The 27,911-nt window shown below is 39.7% G+C and overlaps 1 protein-coding gene across 5 annotated transcripts in view; it reads left to right on the forward strand.

Moving 5' to 3' along the window:
* The window catches only part of CHRDL1 (chordin-like 1), a 121,655-nt gene that overhangs the window by 66,096 nt on the left and 27,648 nt on the right, over window positions 1–27,911 (forward strand). For 2 of the 5 annotated variants that reach the window (XM_011984507.1, XM_011984506.1), the window contains exons 5-6: window positions 9,342–9,487; window positions 10,310–10,403. The exons of 1 other annotated variant lie outside the window; for it this stretch is intronic. In XM_011984507.1, coding sequence (XP_011839897.1) covers window positions 9,342–9,487; window positions 10,310–10,403 — 240 coding nt within the window. The remainder of the gene's footprint in view (window positions 1–9,341; window positions 9,488–10,309; window positions 10,404–27,911) is intronic. 2 more of the 5 variants (XM_011984509.1, XM_011984508.1) reach the window with 1 other exon arrangement.

The following is a 27,911-nucleotide window of genomic DNA, read 5'->3' on the forward strand; positions in this document are numbered from 1 at the left end:
AGTGTTGGCCAAGGAGTTCACTCTTTCTCTCTCTTCCATGCCTTTTAGGACTACTCGTAATCACAAATAACATTTGTGACCCTTCTGAGCATAAATTCACCTGTCTGGGGTCCTCAATAAGTCCAAAGTAGAGTCTTAGTGTTTGGTAAATAGCTCTGGCTAGAAAGCAACTGCTTGGCTAAATCACGCCTGATGGTCTTCCCACTGAGATGGGAAAATGGGGCAGATGGTGTTCACCCAGGAGCTGCGGCATAAAAGGATTCTTAGTGGATGTGATGGCTCAGAAGTGAATCTCTAGTAACCACTTGGGATCTGACAATTTTTGAGAAGTTTTACAGGACAGGGAAAGACTGTGAAAGACTGCACGGGGTAAAAACAAACCTTGTCATTACATTACAGGTGTTGAGAATTTCTAAAATTTACAGTATATAATACTGACTGAAAAGTAAATGTCACTGCTACTTTGGAGTTCAGCATAAGCCTTATACAGAGGCAGGGTCTGCCAGTGTGGTAAGAGGATGACCACTGTAAGGGTTAAGTAGCCCCACATCTCTTTCCCTACCAGCCTGCTTTCTGCCCTCCAGAAACCCTACCATTTATAGCTAGTAGTAAAAGAACAACAATTACATTTATTGGGCATTAATATGTACTTGGTGCTATGCTGAACAGATTATACGTCTTACTTTGTTTGATCATCACAGCAACCTATGGGGTAGGTACCATTATCATCCCCATTTTATAGATGGGGGAACTGAGACTCAGAGATGCTAAGAATTTGCTCAGCTAACAAGCAGTAATTACTTAATGGAGCTTTAATTTGAATCCAAATGGGACACTATGAAGTAAGGCTTCCCCTCCCCCTAGGACAGGTCTTGGAAGCTGTATTTTCAGCAAGTTCCCTCATTCAAGTCTTAAGTTCTAGAAAGTTTAACACTCTTTACCCTATGTTCTACAGCCTCATTATGAATAAAACATCAAAGGCCTATGTTACAATGTAATTATCTAGCAAAGGACCCTGTTTTAAAACACTATCTTCCATTTTCATTTCAGTATAAATTACTTAATGGGATTAGTATTAAGGCCTGCCAGCATGACCTTAATGTGATGGGCCACAGAAGAGTTAAGTTTTTATGGGGGAGGAGAGTTTGGGGAAAATCTAGAAATCATTGGACTCTATCCAAGGAAAGCAGATCTAGTTAAGTCGTCACATCAAGAGGCCCAGGGGAAAAGGAAGTGATGGCAGTTGGAGTGCTGGGGGAAAAAAAAAAAAGAAATCTAAAGGCAGGCATCACTGATTCAACTGATGGACCCATTTGAAGCAGGGAGCATCCCAAGGAAAACGTCATCTGAATCCACATAGCCTCAGAATATGAGCATTGTTACTTTTTGGAGGTTGGGGGAGGCTGCAGATACCCACTGTTCTTCGTTTTTGTTTTTGTTTTGAGACAGAGATTTACTCTTGCTGCCCAGGCTGGAGTGCAGTGGCACAACCTCAGCTCACTGCAACTTCCATCTCCCAGGTTCAAGTAATTCTCCTGCCTCATCCTCCAGAGTAGCTAGGATTACAGGCTCCCGCCACCACGCTTGGCTAATTTTTTGTATTTTTAGTAGAAACGGGGTTTCACCATGTTGGCCAGGCTGGGCTCGAACTCCTGACCTCAGGTTATCCACTACCTCCACCTCCCAAAGTGCTGGGATTAAGAGGTGTGAGCCACCGCGCCCAGCCCACTTTTTTGATACATTCATTCTGCAAGATGTGTTGCATGCCGGATATATGCTCTTACTTTGCCTGACTGAGATGCAGCTAGATCCCAGCGGCTCCTCCCTCCATTGCAGCGGTGCTCTGGTAGAAGGCCATGGGTGGTTTCCCACTAGCACCCTTGTTTGTCTGTGTTCCTTCCATTTGGGCCAAGGACTGAAAGACAGCTCAGATTTACACAATTACTTTAACACTGTTTAAGAAAGCAGTGTAACAACCTCCACTTTGCCCAGATGGAGGGGCTCGATAATGTCGGTGGAGAGAACCCACTTATTGGAATAAGACTGGGAACACAAAGTCATAGCCAGAATCTCTCCCACTAGTAGGAATACAACCGGGCTTCTGATGACCAGCTTTGTAGGATTGATTTTCTATGGTTGGAAGGGACCCAAAATGTTCACCTAGTCTAGTCTATGGCCTTCAAGTAGAAGTTTTTTCAAACATAGTCTTCAAATGTAATGAAGAATACATTTATATCATTCAAGAATATGAATGCATATGTATATGTACATGTATATATGATTATATATCTAGGTATACATATAAAAGAATGCAATAGAAGATCTTATTCACCCGACCCACACTCACCCAATTCTTATCTTCTCCCTACAACATGTAGTTCCCCCATAACTTTTAGTAGTTACATATCTTTCCAGATTTTTATGGAAATGTAAGCAAATATAAATATATATATTTTTAAAATATTTTTTCATTTACATAAAAAGTAGTTTATTGTGCGCATCATTTTACACCTTGTTTTCATCATTTAATAATATATCTTTCTGTATTAGTGCACAGAGAACTTATTTTATAGAACTACATAATATTTTGTTATAATAATGAGCCATCATTTATTTAACCAGATTTCTATCAATGGACATAGAAGTTGTTTCCATATTCAGCCATTACAAACAATGCTGCAATGAATAACTTTTATATGTTTCACATGTGCAAGTATATTTATAGAATAAATTCTTAAAAATGGGATTGTTGGGTCAAATATATATGTATTTTTAAATGAACATATATTGCTAAATTACCCTTCATTGTGTTTTAATCAATTCTTCACAGACTTACCAAGAGTGTTTTATTCAAACTTTTGGATTTTTCTAAATCTGATAAGAAAAATGGTATTTCATTGCAGTTTTAATTTATATTTCTCTAATGAATGAGGTTGATTTTTTCATGTCCAAGGGTCACTTGTAGTTCCATTTCTGTCAACTGTCTATTTATATCCTTTTTTCATTTTTACCGTTGGGTTATGAATCTGTTTCTTGTCAATTTCTAGAAGCTCTTTATATATTAGGGACAAATAGGATTTTAATCCCCAAACAGCAAATATGTGAAGAGATTCTATTCCAGTGTTTTACAGTGTCTTATGGCCGCAAACCCTTTCTTCAAATGAAATCATAAAAAACTAATAAAAACACATTCACTAATAAAGTAAGACATATTCTGTTGAAGTAGAAATGGGGAAGGGATTTTTTTTTCAGATCCCTCAAGTACGTCTGAAGAATCCTAAAGCAGCACAGAACCTAGTTTGAAAATAATTTCCTTACATGCCTGGTTGGCCTGTGGTTTCAGTTTCTAATAACCCTTTCAGCAAGGAATATTTTTTAGTATCTAACCTGAATCCTTATTGATGCAGTTGATACTCCTTCCCACTTAACAATGGCAATTTGTGATTATCTGACCTCTCTTCCTTTATGAACCTTTATGTGTTGTTTATATACATTATCATTTAACACCTTTTTGTTCCTTCCCCTCCAATGAAAGCAGGATTTTACTTGAAGTCAGGGGAATGTCCTATTTTTCTTTGTAGCTTTAACGTAACGTAGTGCCAGGTATTGTCAATGTATAGTCAAGTATCTATTAGTGCCAGGTATAGTCAAAGACCTCCACAAGTGCTTGTTGAAGGAGTAAGAAAACAAGAGAGAAATAGTGTTTTGACTCATGTCTCCATAGCACCTACCATACACATCAGTACAAAGCAAATGCCTTTCAATTAGTTATCATCCACGGAAATTGGGAAAATTCCTTCATATTCTTCAACTTTACTGCTTTCCTCTCTGTGCCCTCTTTCTAGAGCAACATCGTCTACCATTTATTGTAAATGTTATGTACCAGATACTTTTGGGCTTTTAAAATTAATTATCACTAGCCAGGCGCGGTGGCTCAAGCCTGTAATCCCAGCACTTTGGGAGGCCGAGACGGGCGGATCACGAGGTCAGGAGATCGAGACCATCCTGGCTAACGTCTCTACTAAAAAATACAAAAAAAACTAGCCGGGCGAGGTGACGGGTGCCTGTAGTCCCAGCTACCCAGGAGGCTGAGGCAGGAGAATGGCGTGAACCCAGGAGGCGGAGCTTGCAGTGAGCTGAGATCCAGCCACTGCACTCCAGCCTGGGCGACAGAGCGAGACTCCGTCTCAAAAAAAAAAAAAAAAATTAATTGTCACTAAACCTCACAGCCATGTAAAGTAGAAGGCGTACTGAAACCTTCCTAAGATCACAGAACCAAGACATGCCAAAGTTGGTGTCTTAGTCTGTTTGAACTGGTATAACAAAACACCATAAACTGAGTAGCTTATAAACAACAGAAATTTATTTCTCACAGTTCTGGAAGCTGGAAATCCAAGATCAAGGCACCATCAGATTTGTTCTCTGATGAGGGCTTGGTTTTTGGTTCAGAAACGATGCCTTCTCCCTGTGAGCCTATGTAGTAGAAGGGGCAAACAAGCTCCCACAGGCCTCTTCTAATAAAGGCACTAATCTCATTCATGAGGATGTTGCCCTTATAACCTAATAACGTCCCAGAGGCCCCACCTCCTAAAAGCCATCACCTTGGGGGTTACGATTTCAACATATGAATTTCAGAGGCACACAAATATTCAGATCATAGCAGCTGGGACCTCAGAGACCAATGTCTGCAGACCCCAAAGACCAGGCTCAGTTTTTTTCTCTTGCATCGCTGTGAGATACACACAAAGGAACAGCATCCTATTCTAGGGGTTTCTTTCGTGGCCTTTTTGTCATTCTCTCTTCCCATATATTTCTGAGACCTGGGGTAAAGCCCTTTACATGATATAGTTTTACTTTGTTGGATGTATGTGTCTCTCTGTGTGTCATGGGTAATTAAAGAGAATATAACCTCTTCTTTCTAGCCTTTACCTTCATTTCCATGTCGCTTCTCCACCCACCACCACCCCGCAACAGCCTGCAAATGTTCCAGGACTGTATCAGTAGAATGACAGAGAACCAAAGAAATGCTAGAATCAGGCTCAGCCATCAGAAGAAAAGTAGGAACCAAAGTAATGGCAGTAATGGCAAAAGAAAAGATGGCTTGGCATCAAGGAGATTAGCAACTGATCTCTGAAAGCTCTGGGGAGGTTCGTATTTATAACACTGGGAGTAGATTTTTCTCCTGACGTGCAAGCTGCTTTTCTGACTATCCAATAACTGTCCTACTATGGAAATGATCATTTTATAGGGTGGGGAGAGTGGGGAAGAGAGCAGTCAGTATGAGGACTTGGTTCCAGCGTGTGGGAAGAAGGGTAGCACCAGGAGAGGAGAGAAGGTGTACAAAAAGCAGTGAAGTGGAACCACAGACTTCGTGGTAAAATTTGCCAGTTGCTCTGAAGGACCAAAAAAAAAAGGTCTGTGGCAGTTATTGACACTGGGGTGTTAGTTAGTGACAAGGTGTAAGTGTACCCTCTCATAGAAGTCTTGGGATTATAAAATCTGATTGCAAAAGGCAGCCATTTAACCTAGAGGAATGGACTTCCAATAGTGGCATTTTAAGCATCAGTGTGAGAAAAGGTGGTAAGAGACGTTTAGGATAAGGGGGTATTTTTTGAGCATCCCGGAAATCATAGTTCTACTTACATATGAGATCATCCCTCACTTGGGGAGAAGAAACCTCCTCTTTCCCGACACATCTGTGGTCACATGGCTTAGTGCTTGTCTGCTCACCCTATGATGGTTTTTTCTCCAGTTCTCCTTTTAGTGCTAGGTGGGAATTTGACTGGAAACAGAAGAGATGGGGGAGGCTAGAAGTCATGCAGCCTGGTCCTTCCTATTGTAGCATTCCCTGAGGGGCCCTGTAACCAGCTTTACTTTGAAGTGATTTTCTGCTAGTTTTCAGTCAGGAACCCGGAATGTGTTCCAAGGATAATTGGTTACTAGCCCAGCCAACTTTGAAAATCTGGGAGAGGAGAAGGTAAAGTGTGAGGTGGCTTTTCTTCCTTCTGCAGTTAGGAAGCATGCTGTTTTGGCCCTCTAAAGATGCAAGGGGAGATTTGAGTCCATATCGCATTCCTAGAAATATTGAGGCTTAAAGAGGTAAAGTGCCTTGTACAAGATTGTGGGGAGTCGGTACCACTGAGTTGGGATTATGACTCAGTGATCCTACTCTGAAGCTTTAACACCCATTCTGTGAAGAGCACAAATTTGAAGGCAGGAAAGCTATATTTCTGAGTTGGCTCTCCTGTTAAACAGCTGTGTGACATGGGACAAATCTTTTGGAGTACTAGTAGCCTCATTTTCAGTAATTCGCCCCCACCGCTAACATATACACCATTAAGGTTGTTGGAAGAATGAAATAAGAATGAGAAGATGTTAAGACTTTTATTGCATAAAACTAGCCTTAAGCATGACCATAATTGGTTTCTTTTTCTTTGATTCTACTGTGTCTTCCTCTCTTTCTCTTTCTCTTTCTCCTTATCTCCTATTGAGTAGAATAAGACTCCAATGCCAGGTTACTCAGAAGACTATTGCAAGGAAGATTCTCAAGATCATTCTTTCGCTGGAAAATCTCACCCTGCAGTTGCCTTGCCATTGATCCCTTGGTAGAAGGCCTGGTTCAAAAATCAAGCCACATTCTTTTGAGGCAAAATAATTGCAAACTTCTTTTTTTGTTGTTGTTGTTGTTTGTTTGGTATTCCAAACATCTGCCAGCTCCTGTAAGAGCCATGGCAAATATTATTTTGTAGGTCACTGTAGTTTTCCTTCACCACATAATGCTGAGATTTGGAATAATTAGAGCCCAAGGGGCAAATGGGTCTGCTTCTGTCCTTTCTCTGATGGGTTTCACTCATGTCTGCCAGCTGCAGCTGTCTGATTGTATACGCTTGTGGGCAGGGGCAGGGCCTCTTAGCCCAGACAGAGAGTCAATTAGTATGAGTTAAACTCTTTCTAGGAGCTAAGGCTGTCTTTATAGGCAAAAGTAAGGAACTTTCTTTATATCCTGTAAAGGGTCATTAATAAGTGGTTAACACTCTAAGAGTGAATTGCTCAGAAATAGATGTTAGATCAATTTATATAGCGAAGTATAGAATTGAGTTAGTTACCCAAATCACTGAAGCCAAAGGAAGCACATTGTCTGTTGTCTGGGTATTTTAGGCCACAACATTAGGGACAGCATAGCCTTCATGTTCTAGTGGTTTGGGTTTTGGTTTTTAATTAAATGGTCCCTTCCTTATTATAGGTTTAAAGTGATTGGCACTCTTTTTGATAGTGGCTATGAGAGAAGGTTCTAGAATCAGTCAGACATCAATTTGTATCTTAGTGCTGCCACTTGCAAGTTGTGTCACCTTGGGTAAGTCAATTGATCTCTTAAGCCTTAGTTTCCTCATCTGCAAAATGGGCATAATCATAATGTCTATATCAGAACATTATTAGTAAGAGCCAATGAGATTATGTATGTAAAAGCACTCACTCCTGCCTGGCACATAGCTAGGGCTTGATAAATGGTATCTATTATTGTATTATTATTATTATGGATGTTATTATTGTTAGCCTTATCGTTTTCACTACATCCTGAGAATGATTTCATTCTTTTGTTTGTTTGTTTGTTTTGTTTTGTTTTATTTGAGGTGGAGTCTCGCTGTGTCGCCCAGGCTGGAGTGCAGTGGCACAATCTCGGCTCACTGCAAGCTCCACCTCCTGAGTTCATGCCATTCTCCTGCATCAGCCTCCTGATTAGCTGGGACTACAGGCACTCACCACTATGCCTGGCTAATTTTTTGTATTTTTTAGTAGAGACAGGGTTTCACTGTGTTAGCCAGGATGGTCTCGATCTCCTGACCTCATGATCTGCTCACCTTGGCCTCCCAAAGTGCTGGGATTACAGACGTGAGCCACCATGCCTGTTTTTTTAAACAGTTGTATTGAGGTACAACTTACCCACCATAAACTAGATTCATATTCCTTATAGTTTTGACTGATGGAAAGAAAGGATGGTTCAACTCTCTAAGCCCCTCCTTAATGAAACATACAGCTCCCCTGATTTCTCTCCTTCCACTGTCTCATGGCAGGCACTTTCCAAGCTCTGGTTGTATCTATTGTTGGTTTCAGTTCCTTTTTTCACCACTCACTAGCTTTGTGACTTCAAATAATTCACATAACCTCAGCAACCCTATTTCCCTAAAATGAAAATGAAGGTAAGAATTTACCCTACTTGATTCACAGGGTTGTTATAAAGCTCCATTGTAGTAATATATGTGAAATCTCTTTGTAAATGGTCTGCTGGGTTACTATAATTCACAAATATGAGTTTCAATAATATTCAAATGTCATATTGTGTGCTTCAGACATTAGATGCCTTGAGAGGTCCAGATTGTGGCTGGAGTTATTTAGAGAATGCTTCGTGGAGGAAAGGGGGCATAAGCTGAACCTTCAAGATCAGATAGGACTTCAATGGGTAGAAAAGAGTCGGGGAGTGGGCAGTCTTGGTGGAGGGATTAAAAATAAGCAAAACCACAGAGGCTGGAACAAATAGATAAGCACAAAAGTGATTTAAAATGTGGGTGGTGGCTGGGCGCCGTGGCTCACACCTATAATCCCAGCACTTTGGGAAGATGAGGCAGGTGGATCAATTGAGTTTGAGACCAGCCTGGTCAACATGGTGAAACCCCATCTCTACTACTACTAATACTAATAGTAACAAATAGCCAGGCATGGTGGCAGGCGCCTGTAGTCCCAGATACTTGGGAGGTTGAGGCACGAGAATCGCTTGAACCCAGGAGGCAAAGGTTGCAGTGAGCAGAGCTCGCACCATTCACTCCAACCTGGGCAACAGAGTGAGACTCAGTCTCTAAATAATAAATAAATAAATAAATGTTAGAGGGAATAAAGTTACCAGGGCAATTATAATAGATGGGTCCCCTTCTGAAGCAACCGAGGGAAAAGATTAAATGGAGGTAGCATGGACTCCTTCCTTTGAGGAAAGATAATATCTTATTCATCTAGGAATATTAGCTCCGTCTAGGCAGGGACCTTGTCCGTGTTCTCTGATCCCTCTCTAACACATATTACAATTCCTGGCACATAGTAGGTGCTCAGTAAATGGTCAACAAATAAAAGAATGGATAGATGGTTGGATGGATGGATGGATGGATGGATAGATGGTAATGTCAGCTGCTATATTTGTCTGGCTATTTTAATGTTATTTAAAATCATTGGCCACTGGAGCAAGGACTCTTAAAACTCCCTCTATGTAGTACAGGTCCGTCCTTTGTTGGGATTTATGAAATTCTTTTCAATGATGCCAATACTCAGTGTAGTTTTTCTCCACCCTGTTCTAGAAGACTCCTTGCCCCCAGTGAACAATAAGGTGACCAGCAAGTCTTGCGAGTACAATGGGACAACTTACCAACATGGAGAGCTGTTCGTGGCTGAAGGGCTCTTTCAGAATCGGCAACCCAATCAATGCACCCAGTGCAGCTGTTCGGTAAGACCATACATCTTAACATTCCTGCCAGGCCCTACCCAAATACAAGAGCTTCCTCTGTATTTGTACTTTCATTTGTGCCTGCACTGTCAGGTGTTTGAATAAAACATGAGTTGCATTATATCATAATCATAAATTTAGGAGAATTTCATTGTGGACTTGCTTTCCTAATGGCCTTCCAGGAACCCTTCTAGCCCTAGAAGAATATGCTTCTAAGAACTAAGAACAAGGTTTAAGGAATAACATTTGGAAGATAGAAATTTAGGAAATCAGGATTATTGCAAAGACAGATGTAACCACCAAGTAAATTTTATCCTCTCCCTTGCCTTGTGCAAGACTGAGCTATGACCATCAGATCATCTTGTATAGTTTTGTATTATCCCAGAGAGCTTGTTCCTTTGGTTTGGAAGGGAGAGTCTAGTGAATATTACAAATGAAAGCTATGAAATAAATCTTCATTCCTTTAAACCCCCAATCCAGCTGGGGGACCAAGGATGCCATGAAAAGAGAAGAAAGAAACAAGACTATAATTGGTGGTTCAAAGGCTCAATGCCATCCCTGACAGACTACTTTGTACCACCTTAGACCATGATGCTCGACTAGGATTGCTAACTTTTCTGTGACTTAGTCTCTGGCATGGAGGAATTGTAGGAGAAAAAAAATAATGTGTAATAAAATGTAGGAAGTACTGAGAACTGACAATGGGAGAGCTGGGGGGAAGGACATGCCATGTTCTGAGTCCCTGCTCTATCTCAGGTATTAAGTGAAGCCTTTACACTTATCCTAGATGCTTCTGATCTTAATTCTATTTCTCCTTGGCAGGAGGGAAATGTGTATTGTGGTCTCAAGACTTGCCCCAAATTAACCTGTGCCTTCCCAGTCTCTGTTCCAGATTCCTGCTGCCGGGTATGCAGAGGTAGGTGTGTTATATCCCAAGAGCCCTGGGTGGTGCTATCCTGTGTAGTAGAATTCAGAAAAGAGGAAAATGCCTGTCCAGTGTCCTAGGGAAAGGTAATTTTTATGGTAGCCTTAGTTTTTAAAGGTAGTTTAATTAACAAAGGGAAAAAGTAATTAAAACATTGATTTTAAAGACCACAGTCTTAAAAAAAAACTGCACTGGATGGATTGCTGTGCTTCAGGGGAGGATGGGAGAGAGTCATCAAATGTGAAAGTGAATATATTTATTTCTCCATCCTTAATCCCTTCTAGCTTGGCCCTTAAATTATTGTATCATAAAACACAGACTATTTTCGTTCATAGCCTTAAAAGGAAGAGTGGACCTTGCAAAGAACTGATGTGGCCATTTTGAAGACTGTGCAGGGCAAATTTAGGTATATTTTTAAAACCCCATAATAAGATGGTGACAAACTCAATAAAAGCAAAAACAGAAAGCATTTTCTCAAATTATATTCAAAATTGAATTATCTTCTCACATCAGTCTTTTCTTCTTTAGGTTTCTATATATATATATATATAGAGAGAGAGAGAGAGAGAGGCACTATATATATATATAGAGGCACTAGTTTTTTTCTGTAGGTTCCTGGGATCAAATGTAATCCCCTTTAATTTCTCCTTTGTTACCTCTTCTCAAATTACCAAATCTGTCGGCAGTTATCTGTATCTCTCCCTTTTCCCACTTTCCCACTGGCAATATCCTAATTTTGTCCTCTTTCCTTCTGTCCAGTCAACATATTTTTTGACCATCTACTGTATGCTCAGCATTGTGCTAGAATTGGGGTATTTATATTGATAAATACAGTAGACATATAGGGCGGTGCTAGACCATATGGCATCTTTATGTGAGTTACAAAAAGGATTCCCTTACGTAAGATACTTTATTGCCATTTTTCAGAAAATCCCAAGGAATGCACCCCTGTAGCTGTGGCATCCTTTTGCAGTACACAACGTACACAACAATATATATATAGCATACATAGCAGCCAAGATACGTTCTTTGCTCTTATGGAACTCACCAGAAAAGACAAATAATAAGCAAACATAAAAATACAGACAATGTGAGTACTATGCAGAAAATAAACAAAGGACTGAGACAAAAAATAAGTAGTTTATTTAGATTGAGTTGTCGGGAAGGCCTCTCTGAGAAGGTGACATTTAAGCTGAGACCTGAAAGATAAAAAGGAGTCATCCATGCGAAGAGCCCAAAGAAGAGCATTCCAAGTAGAGAGAAAGGAAAGTTCAAAGGCCCCAGGCAGGGAAGAACTTAGAGCATTCAAAGAGCCTAAGGACCAGTGTGGCTGAAATGTAGTGACTGTGGTTGAAACTGGCATGGGATGAGGCTGGAGAGGTGACTAGAAGTTAGACCATGCGGGACTCTGAGGGCCATGGGAAGGATTTTGGATGCCCATTTTTAATGCATTGGGAAGCTATTGGAAGGTTGTGAGAAAGAGTATGAAGTGATCCAATTAACATATTATAAGATCTCACTGGCTACTGTGTCCAGACTAGATTGGAGGGAGGCAATAATGCAAGTGGAGAGACTAGCAAGATGGTTAGGGTAGTACTCTTTTCAGTGTGAGAAAACAAGTGCTTGAACTGGGAACACAGTAGTGGTTCAGAGTGGAGCCTTTGGAGCCAAACTGCCTTGGTTCTAATCCCAGCCTTGCTACTTTGTAGTTGGATGACTTTATTCAACCTTTCTACCAATCTTTAAAGTGAGGATAATGTTAGCTCCTACCTTCAAGATGTTTGTGAGATTTCAATGAGATAAGAGAAGGACCTGGCACAGTGTCTTGTATATGCTGAGGACTCAATAATTAGAAGTGGACAAATTTGAAATATATTTGGAGCCTTGGTTCTCAACCATGGGTGCATATTGGAATTACCTTGGTAGACTTATACCAGATCAGGAGGAGGAGGAGGTGATTCAAATATGCAGCTAAGGTTGTGAACCACTGAGTTAGAGGAAAAAAATTATAGGATTTGCTGGTGGGGGATGCGTAGGTGACTCCTATATATTACTGCCATTTTAATCTTCCAAAAAGTGATCCATCACCGTGTTACACCCCTGTTCAAAAATTATATTCCAACATCTATTTGGACTTACTATATGTCAGTCCCAGCTCTAAGCATTTTACAGAGATGAACTCACTTAATCTCATGACAACCCTATGTGATGAGTACTGTTGTTCTCCCTGTTTTATGGATGAGGAAACTGAGGCAGAGAGAGGTTAAGAATCTTACCCAAGGTCAGGTAGCTAGTGAGTTGAGGAGCTAAATTTGAATCCTGGCAGCCTGGCTCCATATTTCAGGCTTTTAACCACAGTGTTCTGCCACTGAAAGGGATGACTCCCTGTTGCCGCTCAAATACATATCAAACCCCGACTCTGACAGTGAAGGCCTTTTGTGGTCTAACCTCAAGTTACCTTTATAGGTCAATATTCTTCCATTCATGCACCTCAGGGCCCACTGCATTGTTCCTGGGCTCTCACCTTTTTACCTTTGCTCTGTCCTCTTCCACTCGATGTTTCTCACACTTTAGTGCACTTCAGAATTGCTCAGAAAACTTGTTGAAGTTCAGATTCCTGGATCACACCTGCAGAGAATCTGATTTAGTGGCCTTGGAGTGGGATCCAGGAATCTGCATTTAAGCAGATCCCATCATTCACTCTGATGCAGAATGGTAGTCTGTGGACTGTTACTTTGAGAAATCATTCCTGAGACCATGTAGGTAACTTGGGACAACCTGGAACCATGGTTTTTTTTTTTTTTTTTTTTAATCTGAGTTTAGTGCACTTAAATTGAGCCTATTAAAATTCTGAAACCTCAGTGAACCAATGGAAAAGCAACCAATTTCAGTTTCTGATTGGTTAAAGCATCTAAGTCCAACCATATGGCAACCAGTTTGGGACGAATGAGTGGTGGCATTTCATGATAAGGAACTGTGAGAAAAAGGAGACAAAAGGGCTGCCTAAGTAACAACTGCACATGTACAGGTGGGATGGAGAAAATGTTTCCTCTTTCTGGAAAATTCTTTTTCTCCATCCCTGCCTGTGGAAATCCTGCTAGTCCTTCAAGACCTAGCACAAATGCAGCTTCCTCAGATTCTATTGCAGGCCGTCCTCAGGTCACATTTTGATAAGTAGTAGTTGGAAGGCCTTTCTTTTCTGCCTTCCCACTTCCGTCCCTAATTTCTGCACCCATAAATCCTGCTTATCCTTCAAAATCCAGTCTAAATGCCACTTCCATGAAACGTTTTTAAATCCTGCAAGCTAGAAATAAACCTGTCTCTACTCTAAGACTCCTCAGCACTTAACCTGTGCTTCACTGGGAGCATTTATCACCACGTCAACTTCTGTTTTTTGTTATTTGTGCGCATGTACTATCGTCCGTATCAATGCATAAACTCTTTAAGACAGATACTCTTTTTCATTTATCTTTATTTCCCCCACTGTGCCAAAGTAGGTGCTCTTTAAATGAATGCACACTCGATTGGAATGATTGCTAGAAATTTAGTCATGATTTGAATTAGGTGCTACCAAAAAAAAGAATATGGTTTTTGTGCATTTTTCCCCCTGAATTACTGATTGACTGTGGTAGATGGTGTTGACTATACACTGATTCCTGGTCAGTAGGAAATTACTTGGTCTCATTCCTGATCTCCAAGTTGTTGTTTTTCCCCCATACCACTTTAGGACACTACAGTTAACATCGCTTTTTGGAAGGACTGACCTTGTTTGGACTACCAGTGTATGCTTATCCCTTTTAATATGCTATTTGTACCAGCCCTCATAAGTCAATATGGATTTAGTTACAGCCTAATTTAACTTATGTTTTGGTAAGGCCCTGGATCTTTCCATATATGTTTCTCATAATGTGTGTGTGTGTATATGTCTGTACTACAGTGTAGCTATTACATTCCAGTCAAGAAAGATGGATATTTTGTTCCTCACCTCCTTTCTCATCTTTGCCCCAACTTAATTTCAGTGTGGCTCAAAAGAAAGAAAATCCATACTGAGCAGAGGTGTACATGTGGTTGCTAAGATAACCAGCTGGTCACTATAATCCAGCTGTTAGGCTGAGATTATTCCCTTTGGGGAAAAGGATATGTGGAATCTAAACTGAAAAACAATTGATAATAGAAAGGAAAGGCAACAGTGAAAAGACATGTCACTGCAACCTAGAGGCAATACAGTATAATGCAAAGGACAGAGGCTCTGAAGCCAGAAGGTCATAGATTTGACATTGCAGGGCTACCACCTACTAGTGCTGTTATCTCGGACAAACTATTTAACCACTCAAAGCCTTGGTTTTGTCAGGTATAAAAATGGAGATTATGCTTAGTACCTATGAAATGGTTATGCAGATTAACTGAGATGGCATAGAGTGCTAGGAGAGGGCCTAATACAGAGTTATTGGTTTATGAGTAATAATTATTATATTTTATATAGTAATTACTATATTTACCCTCGAGTTAAGTAGCATTGCACCTTCTCCTCTATCTCTGATAGTTTTGCCTTTTTAAAATTTAATCTCCAGACAGAATTTTAGTTCTAGTCCTTTTTGTGGTAACAGATCCTGGAACTAGCTATTTTCTCTACTGTTCTCTTGTTACAATTTAAATTTCTTTTCTTTTTTACGTCCTCAGAAGCAACAGATAAAAGCTAGTTATTACTGGCCATGTATTGTCCCTTTATGTACTCGATAATTCATTAAGTTCTTTCTTTGCAACCTCTTATCCAGCCTAAATGCACAATTTTCTTTCATCTTCCTTTATAAAGACTAAATCCTACACTTTCATAAAAATTGTTGTTCTTTCATTGCCTCCAGTTTCTTTGCATCTTTCAGCTGTATATAATGTGGTTGAAACTCCTTTGAAGTTCTAACTTTTGAGGCACCTAGTTATTTTTTTCTCATGGAAATGACGTTTTTACAACAATGTATCTTATATAAGCATATTACTCATACAGCAGGGAACCCAGACACCTCTCCCCTATGCTGGCCACCCTAACTGCACACCAAATACTGAAGAAGAAATAATCTTTTGACTGCTGAACTTGCAAACCTTCATATAAAGGGCATTGAAATAGCCTTTCTGCACTGTCCCCAAACCCTAATGTGTGTCTTTCTTCCTGGGTCAGACAGCAATCCTAGGCACGGATTGAATCTCAGCCCTAGCCTCTGTTGGCTAGACATGTCTTTGAGGCTAGGACAGTCAAGAAGAGCGTTGGCACAATGTGTGTCATTGCTGGCACTTCAGCAAACCTCATTAGGACTGGAAGCACAGTGCAAACAGTCACTGGAACCTTAAGGGAAACTTTATCAGAAGAAAAAATCTCTTCAGAGATTATACTACTGCCACATCCTGGGAAGGCAGGCTTCAAACCCAAACCCACACCCAGCTTCCCTCCACCACTGATCATTTCTACTTCCTGTCTCCTGCTTATTTTGTCAAAGCAACAGGGAAGGCTATGTACTTGGACACTAGACAAGGGAAAGGTATTTGGGGTAGGTATTAACTGTATTGAAAGCCAAGTATGCATTTAGCAAATGGCATCTAAATGTAGCACGTACAATGTGCCAGACCATGTTCTAAGCACTTATGTGTGGAAGAGCTCACTTGATCCTTGCAAAAACAATAACAACTATTTATATCCCCATTCTACGGATGAGGAAGCTAAGGCAGAAAAGTTGAGTGATTTGTCCAAGGACAAATGGTAGTAAGTGGCAGAGCTAGAAATTTAACCTGGTCAGTCTGGCTCCAAAGCTTCAAGCTCCTAACTTCTATACTACCTTCTGGGACCCATTCATAGGAGTATGACAAGGATATCTCCTAGTACAGGGGAGTAAAGGGAAAGAGGGGACATGCATGGCACATTGTTATGTGCAGATACTCCTAAGAGAGTATCTTACCACACTTTCCATCTTTTCCCATCAAGGCCTTAACTTACCCTTCTCTCACTCTAGGCTTAAAGTGTAAATATCTTAAAGTGTCTTGAGTGTAAGTATCTACTTTCTTTCATTCAGCAAACATTGTTAAGCAGTCACTAAGAGCCTGTCACTGCACCAGTGCTAGAGATACAATGGTGAACAAAAATGGACATGGAACCTGCCCTCATGGAGTTTTAGTGGGGAAGACAGACACCATATCATGATATAGGTAATTATAAAATTGTAACTGTGCCACATGCCACAAAGGAAAGGTGTTATAAAAGCTAATAATTGAGAGGGGTTGACCTAGTCAGGGAGGTGAAGGAAGACTTCTAAGACTGTCTCTCCAGCCTCAACTCACACCACATTCCTCCTTGTTCTCTGCACTCCAGGGTGAGGGAAGATTGGCTCAAAAATTAGGGAGATAACTGGTGGCAGTCATACACTTCTGGGATCTCCAACTTCTGATCTGACCATGAATCCAGCTCCTCCCCAAGGCTGTAGGTGTCCATAATGTTCTTTCTACATTATGCGTGATACATAATACCCTAATCTAGGAATTTTCTTTTACTCTTCTTTCTTTTGGCTGTTTCCTCTTTTTCAGAGACAGGGTCTCACTGTCACCCAGGCTGTAGTGCAGGCACAGTTATAGCTCATTGCAGCCTCAGCCTCCTGAGTAGCTGGGACTACAGGCCTGCACCACCATGCCTGGCTAATTTTTTTTCTTTTTTGTAGAGGCATGGTCTCGCTATGTTGCCCCAGGCTGGTCTCAAACTCCTGGTCACAAATGATGCTCCTGCCTCAGTCTCCCAAAGTGCCGGGATTACAGACATGAGCCACTGTGCCCAGCCTAGGAATTTTCTTCTTGAGAAACTACTTGATCATGCTACCATTTCTTACCATATTATCCAATCTAAATTTTTCATCTTGTTTTAAAGACCTTCTGTGAAACAGTCTGATCCTTCCTTAACCTACTTTCCAGCCTCATTTCTCTGACACCAACACACACATCTGCTTTAGGCTGGCTGGCTGATCTCTTTGTTCTGTTACATGCTATGTTTCTTCCTACCTTCCCTCCTGTTATGTGCTTCACTTACACTGTTACTTTTCACAAGCTTGGAATAGCTCCCCCTCCTCTTCTACCTATTCACATCCCACTCATCTTTCAAGGGTCCAGTTGAAGTTGCACCTCTTCTAATAGTTTTGCCTAATCACTCTAGTTCTCATTGATCTTCTTTGACCACCTTCAGGGCTTCATCTGGTTCATAGAGTTGAGCATTCAAAAATATATTCTTGCACTGTTATTGCTTTGTGTCTTCCTGTTTCCCCTAGCATAATATTAATCATATATCATGCTGACTGATTTATTTAAAACAAAGAGAGCCACAGTCACAAAAAACTCTTGACAGCATTCCAAGTGCAGACGCAGTAGGGAGGGAGGAGAAATGGCCGAACTCACAATTTGCTCAACCCAACCCCATTCATCCAACATATGTCAAATGAGCCCAGGGAGAAAATGGAAGTCACTTTTTATGAAATTGTGATATTTCTGCTAACTCCTTCAAGGTAAATGAAACTGGAAGCAACTGTTTAAAAGTAATTAGTGTTCAAGATAACTGCCATTTTACCTAAGACACTTGATTTCTCTTTCCAAAAGAGCAGCAAAATTGCACCTCAGATCCCATCTCGGCTAGAATCCGGGATCTTCAGGGAAGTGGTATGTGAGATACTTCATTGATTTTAAACATCATAAAAATTGACCAGATTTTTCAAAGTTTTCAAAATCAAAGAAAACTGAAGAAAATAACAGCAAATCCAAATATAGATTCTTACAAATCAGTCTCAAGTTGTTTTTGTTTTGGCCCACATTTTCTGCAGAAATACCACCATCTCCTGGTCGTGATGATAGGAAAGAAACATTGTTAATGAGAAACACTACATTAAAAAATGAAAATTCATCTTATATAACTGAAACCTTATGCCTGTTGATTAGCAACTCCCGACTTCCCCCTCCAAGGTGAACAAGTTCTATGGATCTGCAGCGCAACATTGTGCATATAGTTAACTATATAGTATTGTACACTTAAGTTTGTTAAAAGGGTAAATCTCATTAAGTGTCCTTACCACAATAAAATAAAAAAAATAAAATTAACTCAGTAATTTTTGAGTTTATATGTTCTCACCTAAACTTCAAAATACAGTCTGTCCTCTATATTCACTGGTTGCACATCCATGGATTCAACCAACTGCAGATAGAAAATAATTTTTAAAAACACGTTAACAGTAACGGTACAACAATTTTAAAAATACAAATTTTAGAAACCAATATAGTAAAATGACTATTTACATAGCATTTACATTGTATTACATTTTATAAGTAATCTAGAGATTATTTAAAGTATATGGGAGTATGTGTGTAGGTTATATGCAAACACGATGCCATTTTTTATCAGGGACTTGAGCATCCATGGATTTTGGTATCTGGGGGGTGGTCCTGGCACCAATTCCCCATGGGTACTGAGGGACGACTGTGTATTGAGATACTCTGATCTTTTCATAGCTATCAAAGAGTCTCACTGTCATTAGTAATACCTTTTCAAAAGTGAATCATTTATGTTCATGCGTATGGGATCATTTTAGAGATTTGCCATCCTCACCTACCACTCCTCATCTTCTAAATCCCAACTGGATCTCCTTCCATGGAAACATTCCAGATTATTTTTGCTTTCTCTCCATCTCTTGTGCTCAAAATTCATCCCCATGTGCTTGCTGACTGTCCCAGGACCCCGTCCCTCTGAGGTCATCATGTTCCTTCTTGGCATGTTTCTTATGTCTAGAATATTTCTTCTTGAATAGAAATCATTCAGACAGTGGATGGGAAAGCGTTGACTTTCATATTGAGTTTAACAAATTAGTAGCAGTGATTCCTAATCGGCCATCTGCGATGTCCTGTCAGGGTCAATAATACCCCATTCTGTTTCTGGGATTGGAGGACTTTTGTGTGTGTATATGAATCTGTTTCTACAATAAAAATAAGGAATTCCGAGTGAAGCATTTCAGAGCAATTATTTCTTCATGAGTGGTTAAAGCCACTCTTTCTTCAGTCTTATTCTTTCTAACTCCATCAGGGAATTCCATAGCTGCCCAGAAACACCATTGGATGTGCCCATTACTCACATTAGAATAGTCTTTGTGAGCTTAGACTCCAACAATTTATAGAAATCACCCTGATTTGTTGACTGACAGTGCAAACAGAGGTAAAAGATACATGAGAAAGAAGAGCAGTGTATACAACTGATTGCTTTTCATTTTCAGGTTGACCAGGCAGTCAACATGGGTAGGTCATTGAGTTTCCCCTCTGGGTCCTGCTTTTTATTTTGAGTTCATGGATGTGGTAGCACAGAACTCTACTTTATTTGGGTACTTGGATTTTTTTTTAAGACAGAGTCTCACTCTGTTGCCCAGGCTGGAGTGCAGTGGCGTGATCTCAGCTCACTGCAACCTCTGCCTCCCAGGTTCAAGCGATCCTCCCACCTCAGCCTCCCAAGTAGCTGGAACTACAGGTGTTCACCACATCTGGCTAATTTTTGTATTTTTAGTAGAGACGGGGTTTCCCCGTGTTGTCTGGGCTGGTCTTGAACTCCTTACCTCAGGTAATCTACCCGCCTCAGCCTCTGAAAGTACTGGGATTACAGGTGAGAGCCACCTTGCCCGGCGGGTACTTGGATTTTTAACACTTCACTTTATAACTTTGTAAATTGTACTTCTACCAATTAAGCAGATATCTGTCCTGTCAAGCCTCATTTTTAACCAAGAGAGAAAAGAGATTTTAATTAAGATGCAAACTCTTTTTTAAAAAATTGGAAATAGAGGACTGGCATAATTATGAGAAATTCTAAGCCAGTTTAGAAGGCACGAGCCGAAGAAATCTCTCTAGTCGTTTTTTAAAATATCTCCAGGACCCTGTCTTCCAATGACTTAGAGATGAAAAGATTCCTTTTCAGTATGCAGGCATACAGTTATCTTTGCTAAGCTTTGTTTGCTTGTTTGTTTGTTTGTTGGTTTGATTCAAACCCTTTTCTTTGTTAAATACATAGCACACTTGTGGGAGTCCCTTAAGCCAGATATTCCCCCATGTGTAAGCTACCCTTGAGGAGAAGGAGGAAAAAGAAGTGGAGGCAAAGAATGGGAAGAAAGGGGATTAGGAATAACAGCTAACATTTAGCTGACACAGTGTGCCAAGCACAATTCTAAATGCTTTGCATATACTAATTCATTTAATCTTCACAACCCTATGAGGTAGGCATTATTGTCTCCATTTTAGCAATAAGGAAACTGAGGCACATAGAGGTTAATTCATTTGCCCAAAGTCACATAGGTAGGAAGGAGCAGAGCCAGGATTTGAATCCAAGCTGTTTGGCTCCAATCTGTTCTCTTATCCATTATATTATACTGCCTCGCAACTTGGGGAAGCAAAGCAAATTTGGGAACTCTTACTTCTGAGGCTACTGGGAGGAACAGACTGTGTGATGACCATCTTTCCGGGAGCCAGATATGGTAACAATCCAGCAGATGCATTGGGACTGCTCTTGGAAGGAAAGAATCTGTTTCTCACCATAAACTTGGATCTGTTAAACCACATCTCCTTTGAAAGAACAGAGTGTGGATGGTGGGCACCATCCAGCTCATAGTTTCTCTATTCACTCTCTTCTGATTTCCTCCTGAAAACGCATGCATTCTCACAATGCACTTTTTATAAGTATTTATGATTTTTCTGGACAAATAATTTTGTACTCTTCTTCAGATTTGGCTTGCTACTATTGGCAGGAAGTCCCCCCCCTTGTGTGTGTTTTGGTATTTCTCAAAGAGCTATTTGGTTAAAAATGCCAAGATCTTATATTGACAGCCCAAACAATAAAGTACTTCATTTGACAATAAAGTATTTTTTAAGAAAATAACTCTCTGATCCTTTTTTATGGCTGTATAGTATTCCATGGTGTATATGTGCCACATTTTCTTTATCCAGTCTATCATTGATGGGCATTTGGATTGGTTCCAAGTCTTTGCTATTGTGAACAGTGCTGCAATAAACATACGGGTGCATGTGTTTTTATAGTAGCATGATTTATAATCCATTGGGTATATACCCAGTAATGGGATTGCTGGGTCAAATGGTATTTCTGGTTCTAGATCCTTGAGGAACTACCACACTGTCTTCCAAAATGGTTGAACTAATTTACACTCCCACAAACAGTGTAAAAGTGTTCCTGTTTCTCCACATCCTTTCCAGCATCTGTTGTTTCCTGACTTTTTAAGGATCACCATTCTAACTGGCATGAGATGGTATCTCATTGTGGTTTTGATTTGCACTTTTCTAATGACCAGTGATGATGAAATTTTTTTCATATGTTTGTGGGCCATATAAATGTCTTCTTTTGAGAATTGTGTGTTCATATCCTTTGCCCACTTTTTGATGGGGTTGTTTTTTTTTTTTTTCTTATAAATTTGTTTAAGTTCCCTGTAGATTCTGGATATTAGCTCTTTGTTAGATGGGTAGATTGTAAAAATTTCCTCCCATTCTTTGGGTTGCCTGTTCACTGTGATGATAGTTTCTTTTGCTGTGAAGAAGCTTTTTAGTTTAATTAGATCCAGTTTGTCTATTTTGGCTTTTGTTGCCATTGCTTTTGGTGTTTTAGTCATGAATTCTTTGCCTATGCCTGTGTCCTGAATGGTATTGCCTAGGTTTTCTTCTAGGATTTTTATGATTTTGGGTCTTACATTTAAGTCTTTAATCCATCTTGAGTTAATTTTTTTATGAGGTGTAAGGAAGGGGTCCGGTTTCAGTTTTCTGCATATGACTAGCCAATTTTCCCAGCACCGTTTATTAAATAGGGAATCTTTTCCCCTGTTGCTTTTTTTTGTCAGGTTTGTCAAACATCAGATGATTGTAGATATGTGGCATTATTTCTGAGGCCTCTGTTCTGTTCCATTGGTCTATATATCTGTTTTGGTACCAGTATCGTGCTGTTTTGGTTACTGTACCCTTGTAATATAGTTTGAAGTCAGATAGCATGATGCCTCCAGCTTTGTTCCTTTTGCTTAGGATTGTCCTGGCTATATGGGCTCTTTTTGTTTCCATTTGAAATTTAAAGTAGTTTTTTCTAATTCTGTGTTTTACAGAACTGGCAGATTTCTTGTAGTGCTGTATATCATCATTGGAAGCTCAAATGCCTATCAATGGAGAATCCTTATACTAGTTTCCTTTTAAAGCTTCTTTCAAATTTCAACACACTTGCTCCCTCCCAGCAGAATTTATAGAATTAGATGTTTGGCAGAGGCTCCCTAAGGTCATCTGCTTCTACTCACTTCTTCATCTCCAGCTTTGGTATGGAGCACTGGCATTAAAGTGCTCCCCCATGGAACCCAGCACATGGTAAGGAGAGACTTCACAATGGGTTTATTCCTCCCTGCTGTCTTCCACTTTGCCCTGATTCTGCGGATTTCAACTTCTCCCTCAAAAAATACAGAGAATACTTCCCCTGTCTCAGGGATTTGTCTCATGTCCCTTTGCCTTATGATTAGAGTGACTATGTAATTTACCATCTCAACCAAGGCACATTTTGAAAGCAAGAGCTGCAATCTTAATAATTATGCCTGCCAGAAAAACAGGCAATAAAACTGGATGGTCTGAGATAAATCCACTCTATGGCTACCCTATTTATGTTGTCTTGTATGGTTCAAAAGTGGCCACATGCTGGCTTAGTTTTGCTCTCTGAGGCTTATCTTCATGGGTATCTCAGAATCTCATTGTACACTTAGTGCTTTTGAGAGAACAGGGTTTACTTCTCTGACCTGCTCAAGCCACCAGAGATTAATGGAAGCCATGGGAGTTAGAAACAGTCTGAATTTAAAAGCTACTTTTCAAATACTTGTTCTCCATTTCTCCCACTACCAGAAAGCCAACCCATTACAGCTTCATAGGGTACCACTCAGAGTATAGCTGAGGTTTGAATAAACAATACATGTGGCTTTTAAGGTTAAATGAATATTGTTTGACATACAGTACACTAGAGTTGTTTTTCATTTCGGTTCAAAAAATTGGTTAAAATTGTATCTTATTGCTTCTCGAAATTAACTAGGATCCATCTGTATCCATTAGAATCACTGTTTTTTGTTTGGTTTGGCTTTTTACAAAAAGCCTTGGCTGAATGAAAAAGCCTCCATCTCATTCAAGGTAATTTTTCCAGTGATCAGACAAAAAGAGCAAAGAAACAGATTTTTTAGGGTATTGGTGCCTACTTTTTTTTCAAGATAAAATATCTAAGATTGCAAACAGACATACCTATTTTCAGCTATCCAGATAGACCATACCCAGGTCTAGAGAACCACTTATAGCTTTATAAAATGTCAACATCTGAGAAGATAATTCCAGTTTAATTATGGGTTTAATTAAAGAGAATAACTCAAATGTTAAAACCTTTAGCAGATACATTATAGACTTAACAGAACATTCAAGTTTAGAGAATGCAATTTTGATGACTTTGAAAGCTTGGAGACAACAGAAATGCTAACAGTCCCTAGTATTTATATATTTAATATATATAATTTATAATGTATATAGTATATCTTATATGTAAGTATAGTGTATATATACATATATGTGTGTATTTATATACAGGTTAAATATCCCTTGTTGAAAATGCTTGGGACTGGAAGTATTTCAGATTTCCGATGCTTTTGGATTTTGGAATATTTGCATTGTACTTACCAGTTGTGCATCTATAATCTGAAAACCCCAAATCCAAAAATGCTCCAGTGAGAGTTTCCTTTGAGCATCGTCAGCACTCAAAAAATTTTGGAGCATTTTAGACTAGGGATACTGTATATCATACAGGTTTAGTATGATATATATTATATATCATACAGGTTTAGTGTGTGTGTGTGTGTGTGTGTGTGTGTGTGAAAATGAAATAGGGAATCTTTTCCCCCCTTGCTTGTTTTTGTCAGGTTTGTCAAAGATCAGATGGTTGATATATAGGCTCTATTAGTTTTTAATGAAGTGTTGAAATTTAGGTATGCATTCCTGTCTGCAAATGCTCATCAAATACACGTCACAACACACTCATCTGATTTGTGTTCCAGGGTATTAGTAGTCTGCTCCTATGCCTGATAGTGAGTTGCCTCCTTGATTTGCCATCTTACCTCTCTGTTCATTTGTAACAGGGGCTATGTGCTTCTATAATGCTTTGAGATTCTGACTGGACTATAAATATTTAAAGACACTCTTTAATTAAAATCCTTTTAAAAACTCTAGGGTATAAATTCAATAAACTGAACTTCTCAGAAGGCCAGCTAAGTAAACATTTTATGTCAATACCAATCATCAAATCTACATTTTAAAAGGACATTTGATGAAGAGAGCTAGTCTATCGTTTTTCTTTTGCAACTTGTTTTCTCCCTTTTGACTACTTAAATTAGGCTTGAAACCATGTTATATAGCTTTTACATTTTGTTTTGCCATTTGCTGGTAAATCTTTACTGGTTTCTATTCTTCTCTCTAGTCCCGTATTTTATTTGGCCCAGCCCCACTACTGCCCACTGAAACAAAGGGGACAGGTAAATCTAAGCTCATCCCTGCCCAATCACTGTCCCCAGCTCTCCAGATTTGCAACCCAAGAGTTGTCAGATACTGATTTCCCCTTTGCCTTCTTTCCCCATCATCAAATCTTCCTTCAGGGTCTCATCAGTTTCTTTTTATCTGTAGGAGTCTCATTCAATCCTTCTTGTGTGCACAGATGCTCATGGCCTATTACATATTACTATAGCAGCTTCCTGTATGGCCTCCCAGATTCGAGTTACTCCCCAACTAGTCTGCACTCCATTGCCAGAATGGGCTTCCACAAATATCATTTTTACCATAGGAACCCCTACAAAAAAATTGTCAACAGAATCAAATGTGAATTCTTCAGCCTTTTACAAAATTATATGTTTTTTCAAATTTCTACTGTTTACTTTTTAAAATTTAATTATTTTCTTAAAATTTTGTGGGTACATAATAGGCGTATACATTTGTGAGGTACATACGTTTTGATGCAGGCGTGCAATGTGAAATAAACACGTCATGGAGAATAGGGTATCCATCCCCTCAAGCTTTTATCTTTTGAGTTACAAACAATCCAATTACACTCTTTACGTTATTTTAAAATGTACAAGTAAGTTATTATTGACTATAGTCACCCTATTGTGCTATCAAATAGTAGGTCCATGAAGCAATTATTTACTACCCCTATTTACCTCAACAACCCACCCCACTCTCATTCTCCCTCGCTCCCTCCTTCGCTCTCCTTCTCCTCCCTTTCTCTCTACATGTTCAATTACCAGCGTAATTTATCTTGTTTTCATATCTGAAGTTTCTACTCAAGCCACACCTTGCTTGCTGTCTGCGGTATGTGACTTGCTGTTTACAAAGCTCTGGTCCTTTGCCAGTGTCACTCCCTTTGGTTGAGGTACTCTCTGCCTGTATCACTGTCTGTTTATGCTGTACAGCATCTACTTCTAAAAATGTAACTTAATGGTTCTTTTAGGAAGCTTTCTACGATTACATCTGACTGAGCACTCCTCCCTTCAGTGTCGCCTAAGCATGTGTATTTCATTTGTATTTGCTTTTTGTGTGTGTTTTTAGGCTGTTTCCTATATTGATTTCCCATCACCTCCAACCCGGGTGTAAATATCCTGAGGGCAAGGGCCCAGCCTGATTTTTTCCTCTTTCTGCTGTAGTATCAGGCTCTTCACCCAAGAAGTGTTCAGTGCATGTTAACTGACTCTTGGGCATAATTTTCTAGTTATAAACATAGTTGAAATCATCTTTGTTTTACAGTAGTCAGTCAGGGTTTCTACAGAGTTCGGCTTGCAGTCTACCATCTTTACTCAGACATGGAATAAAACAGGCAGACAAGAGTATATATACTATTGACCAAGCACTTAATTCTGTATCTTTTACTGCAGTTCAATTCAATACATATATTGAGCGCCTGATGTGTGCCCAGCAATATGCTAAGTGCTCCAGCCTGGTTATTCACAAACTCCTGCATCCTTCAGAATCCCCTGAAAGGCTTGTCAAAACCCAGGATCACCAGCCCCCACCCTGAGTTTCTGACTTAGTGGATATGGGTTGGGATCTGAAATTTGGCATTTCTAACAAGTTTCCAGGTGAAGCTGATACTGCTAGTCCAGGAAGCAGATTTTGAGAAGCAGTGGTCTGGGAGATACAGAGGTGGTCTAAGACATAATCTCTCATTCCAAGGAATTTACAGACTCTCTAGGGAGACTAGGAAAGTCCAGAAAACATTTAACAGTAATAAATATTGTACAGTGTTTTAGTATTTATTGATTTGGCAAATATTGAATAAGTACTAACTATGTCCCCAGCATTGCCCCAGATGCTGGGGTTACATCAATAAACACAATAGACAAAAATCCCTGCTGTCGTGGGGGGATTCTAATAGGGGAAAACAGACAATAAATAAAATATAAGAAATATGAGATAGTAATAAGTGCTAAGGAGAAAAAGCAAAGAGCAGGCATAAATATCAGATGGGCGTTGGAATTGTAGATAGGGTGGTCAGAGAAGGCCTCCCAGTTCCATCATTTAACAAGTATTTATTGAGCGACTGCTATGTATCAGGCATGGTTATAGATGATAGTGATATAGTAACACAGGTAATGAACCCTTTTCTTATGGAATGGACATACCTATTTGGGAGCCAGGTAACCTGGGGCTTTGGTGTTAATTCTCACAAACTCATTATTAGACTCTGAATGGCGACTTCCCCTCTCAGCCATGGTTTCTCCATCTGTTAAATGGAGCAGTTGGACAAAGTTATGCTTGACGTCCTCTATACTTCTAAAACTTCAGGACGCTTAGTCCTTTAGGCAATCAGAAATATGTAAGAGTGTTGGAAGAAGACTTTGTAGACGAGAGAAAACCTAAATGGTTTTCACAGGCATGGGGAAGCTATGGGGCATGGGAGATGGAAGGTAATTTCAGAAGAAGAATAACATGAGCTAAAGCACGGAAGCAACAATGGGAGTCCCGTGTTCAGTGAAGAGCAAATAGCTCAAAGGGTTCCCATTGTAGAGCAGCTGAGATCATTGGGTGGGAGGTAGGTGTTCAATAAAGATGAGGTAAGGGGTGATTGTAGAGAGTCTTGGTTGGGAACCCACTGAGGATTTTGATCAGGGAATGACACGATTATACAATCAAAGTGGTGTTTTACTGTTTTACGAAGATTAACCTAGAACTAGTTAAATCTTCAACATTCATGATTTTTTCATCAGATAATGTTTGAATTATGAAGATTCACAGCTATACTTTGTTATAAGTCACTGCCTGATTCTAATATTGCTATCAAACTAATCTTTAGGTCGTTTTCAAGCCCTAAAAGCCTATGATACTACGTAATCTCCCCTAACACTACTACCACATGCTTGAACCAGTAACATGTTACTCTTTGTGTGTGTGTGTGACAGGATCTGG

The sequence above is a fragment of the Mandrillus leucophaeus genome, unplaced genomic scaffold, assembly GCF_000951045.1.
Source record: "Mandrillus leucophaeus isolate KB7577 unplaced genomic scaffold, Mleu.le_1.0 Scaffold269, whole genome shotgun sequence".
NCBI classification, from domain to species: Eukaryota; Metazoa; Chordata; class Mammalia; order Primates; family Cercopithecidae; genus Mandrillus; species Mandrillus leucophaeus.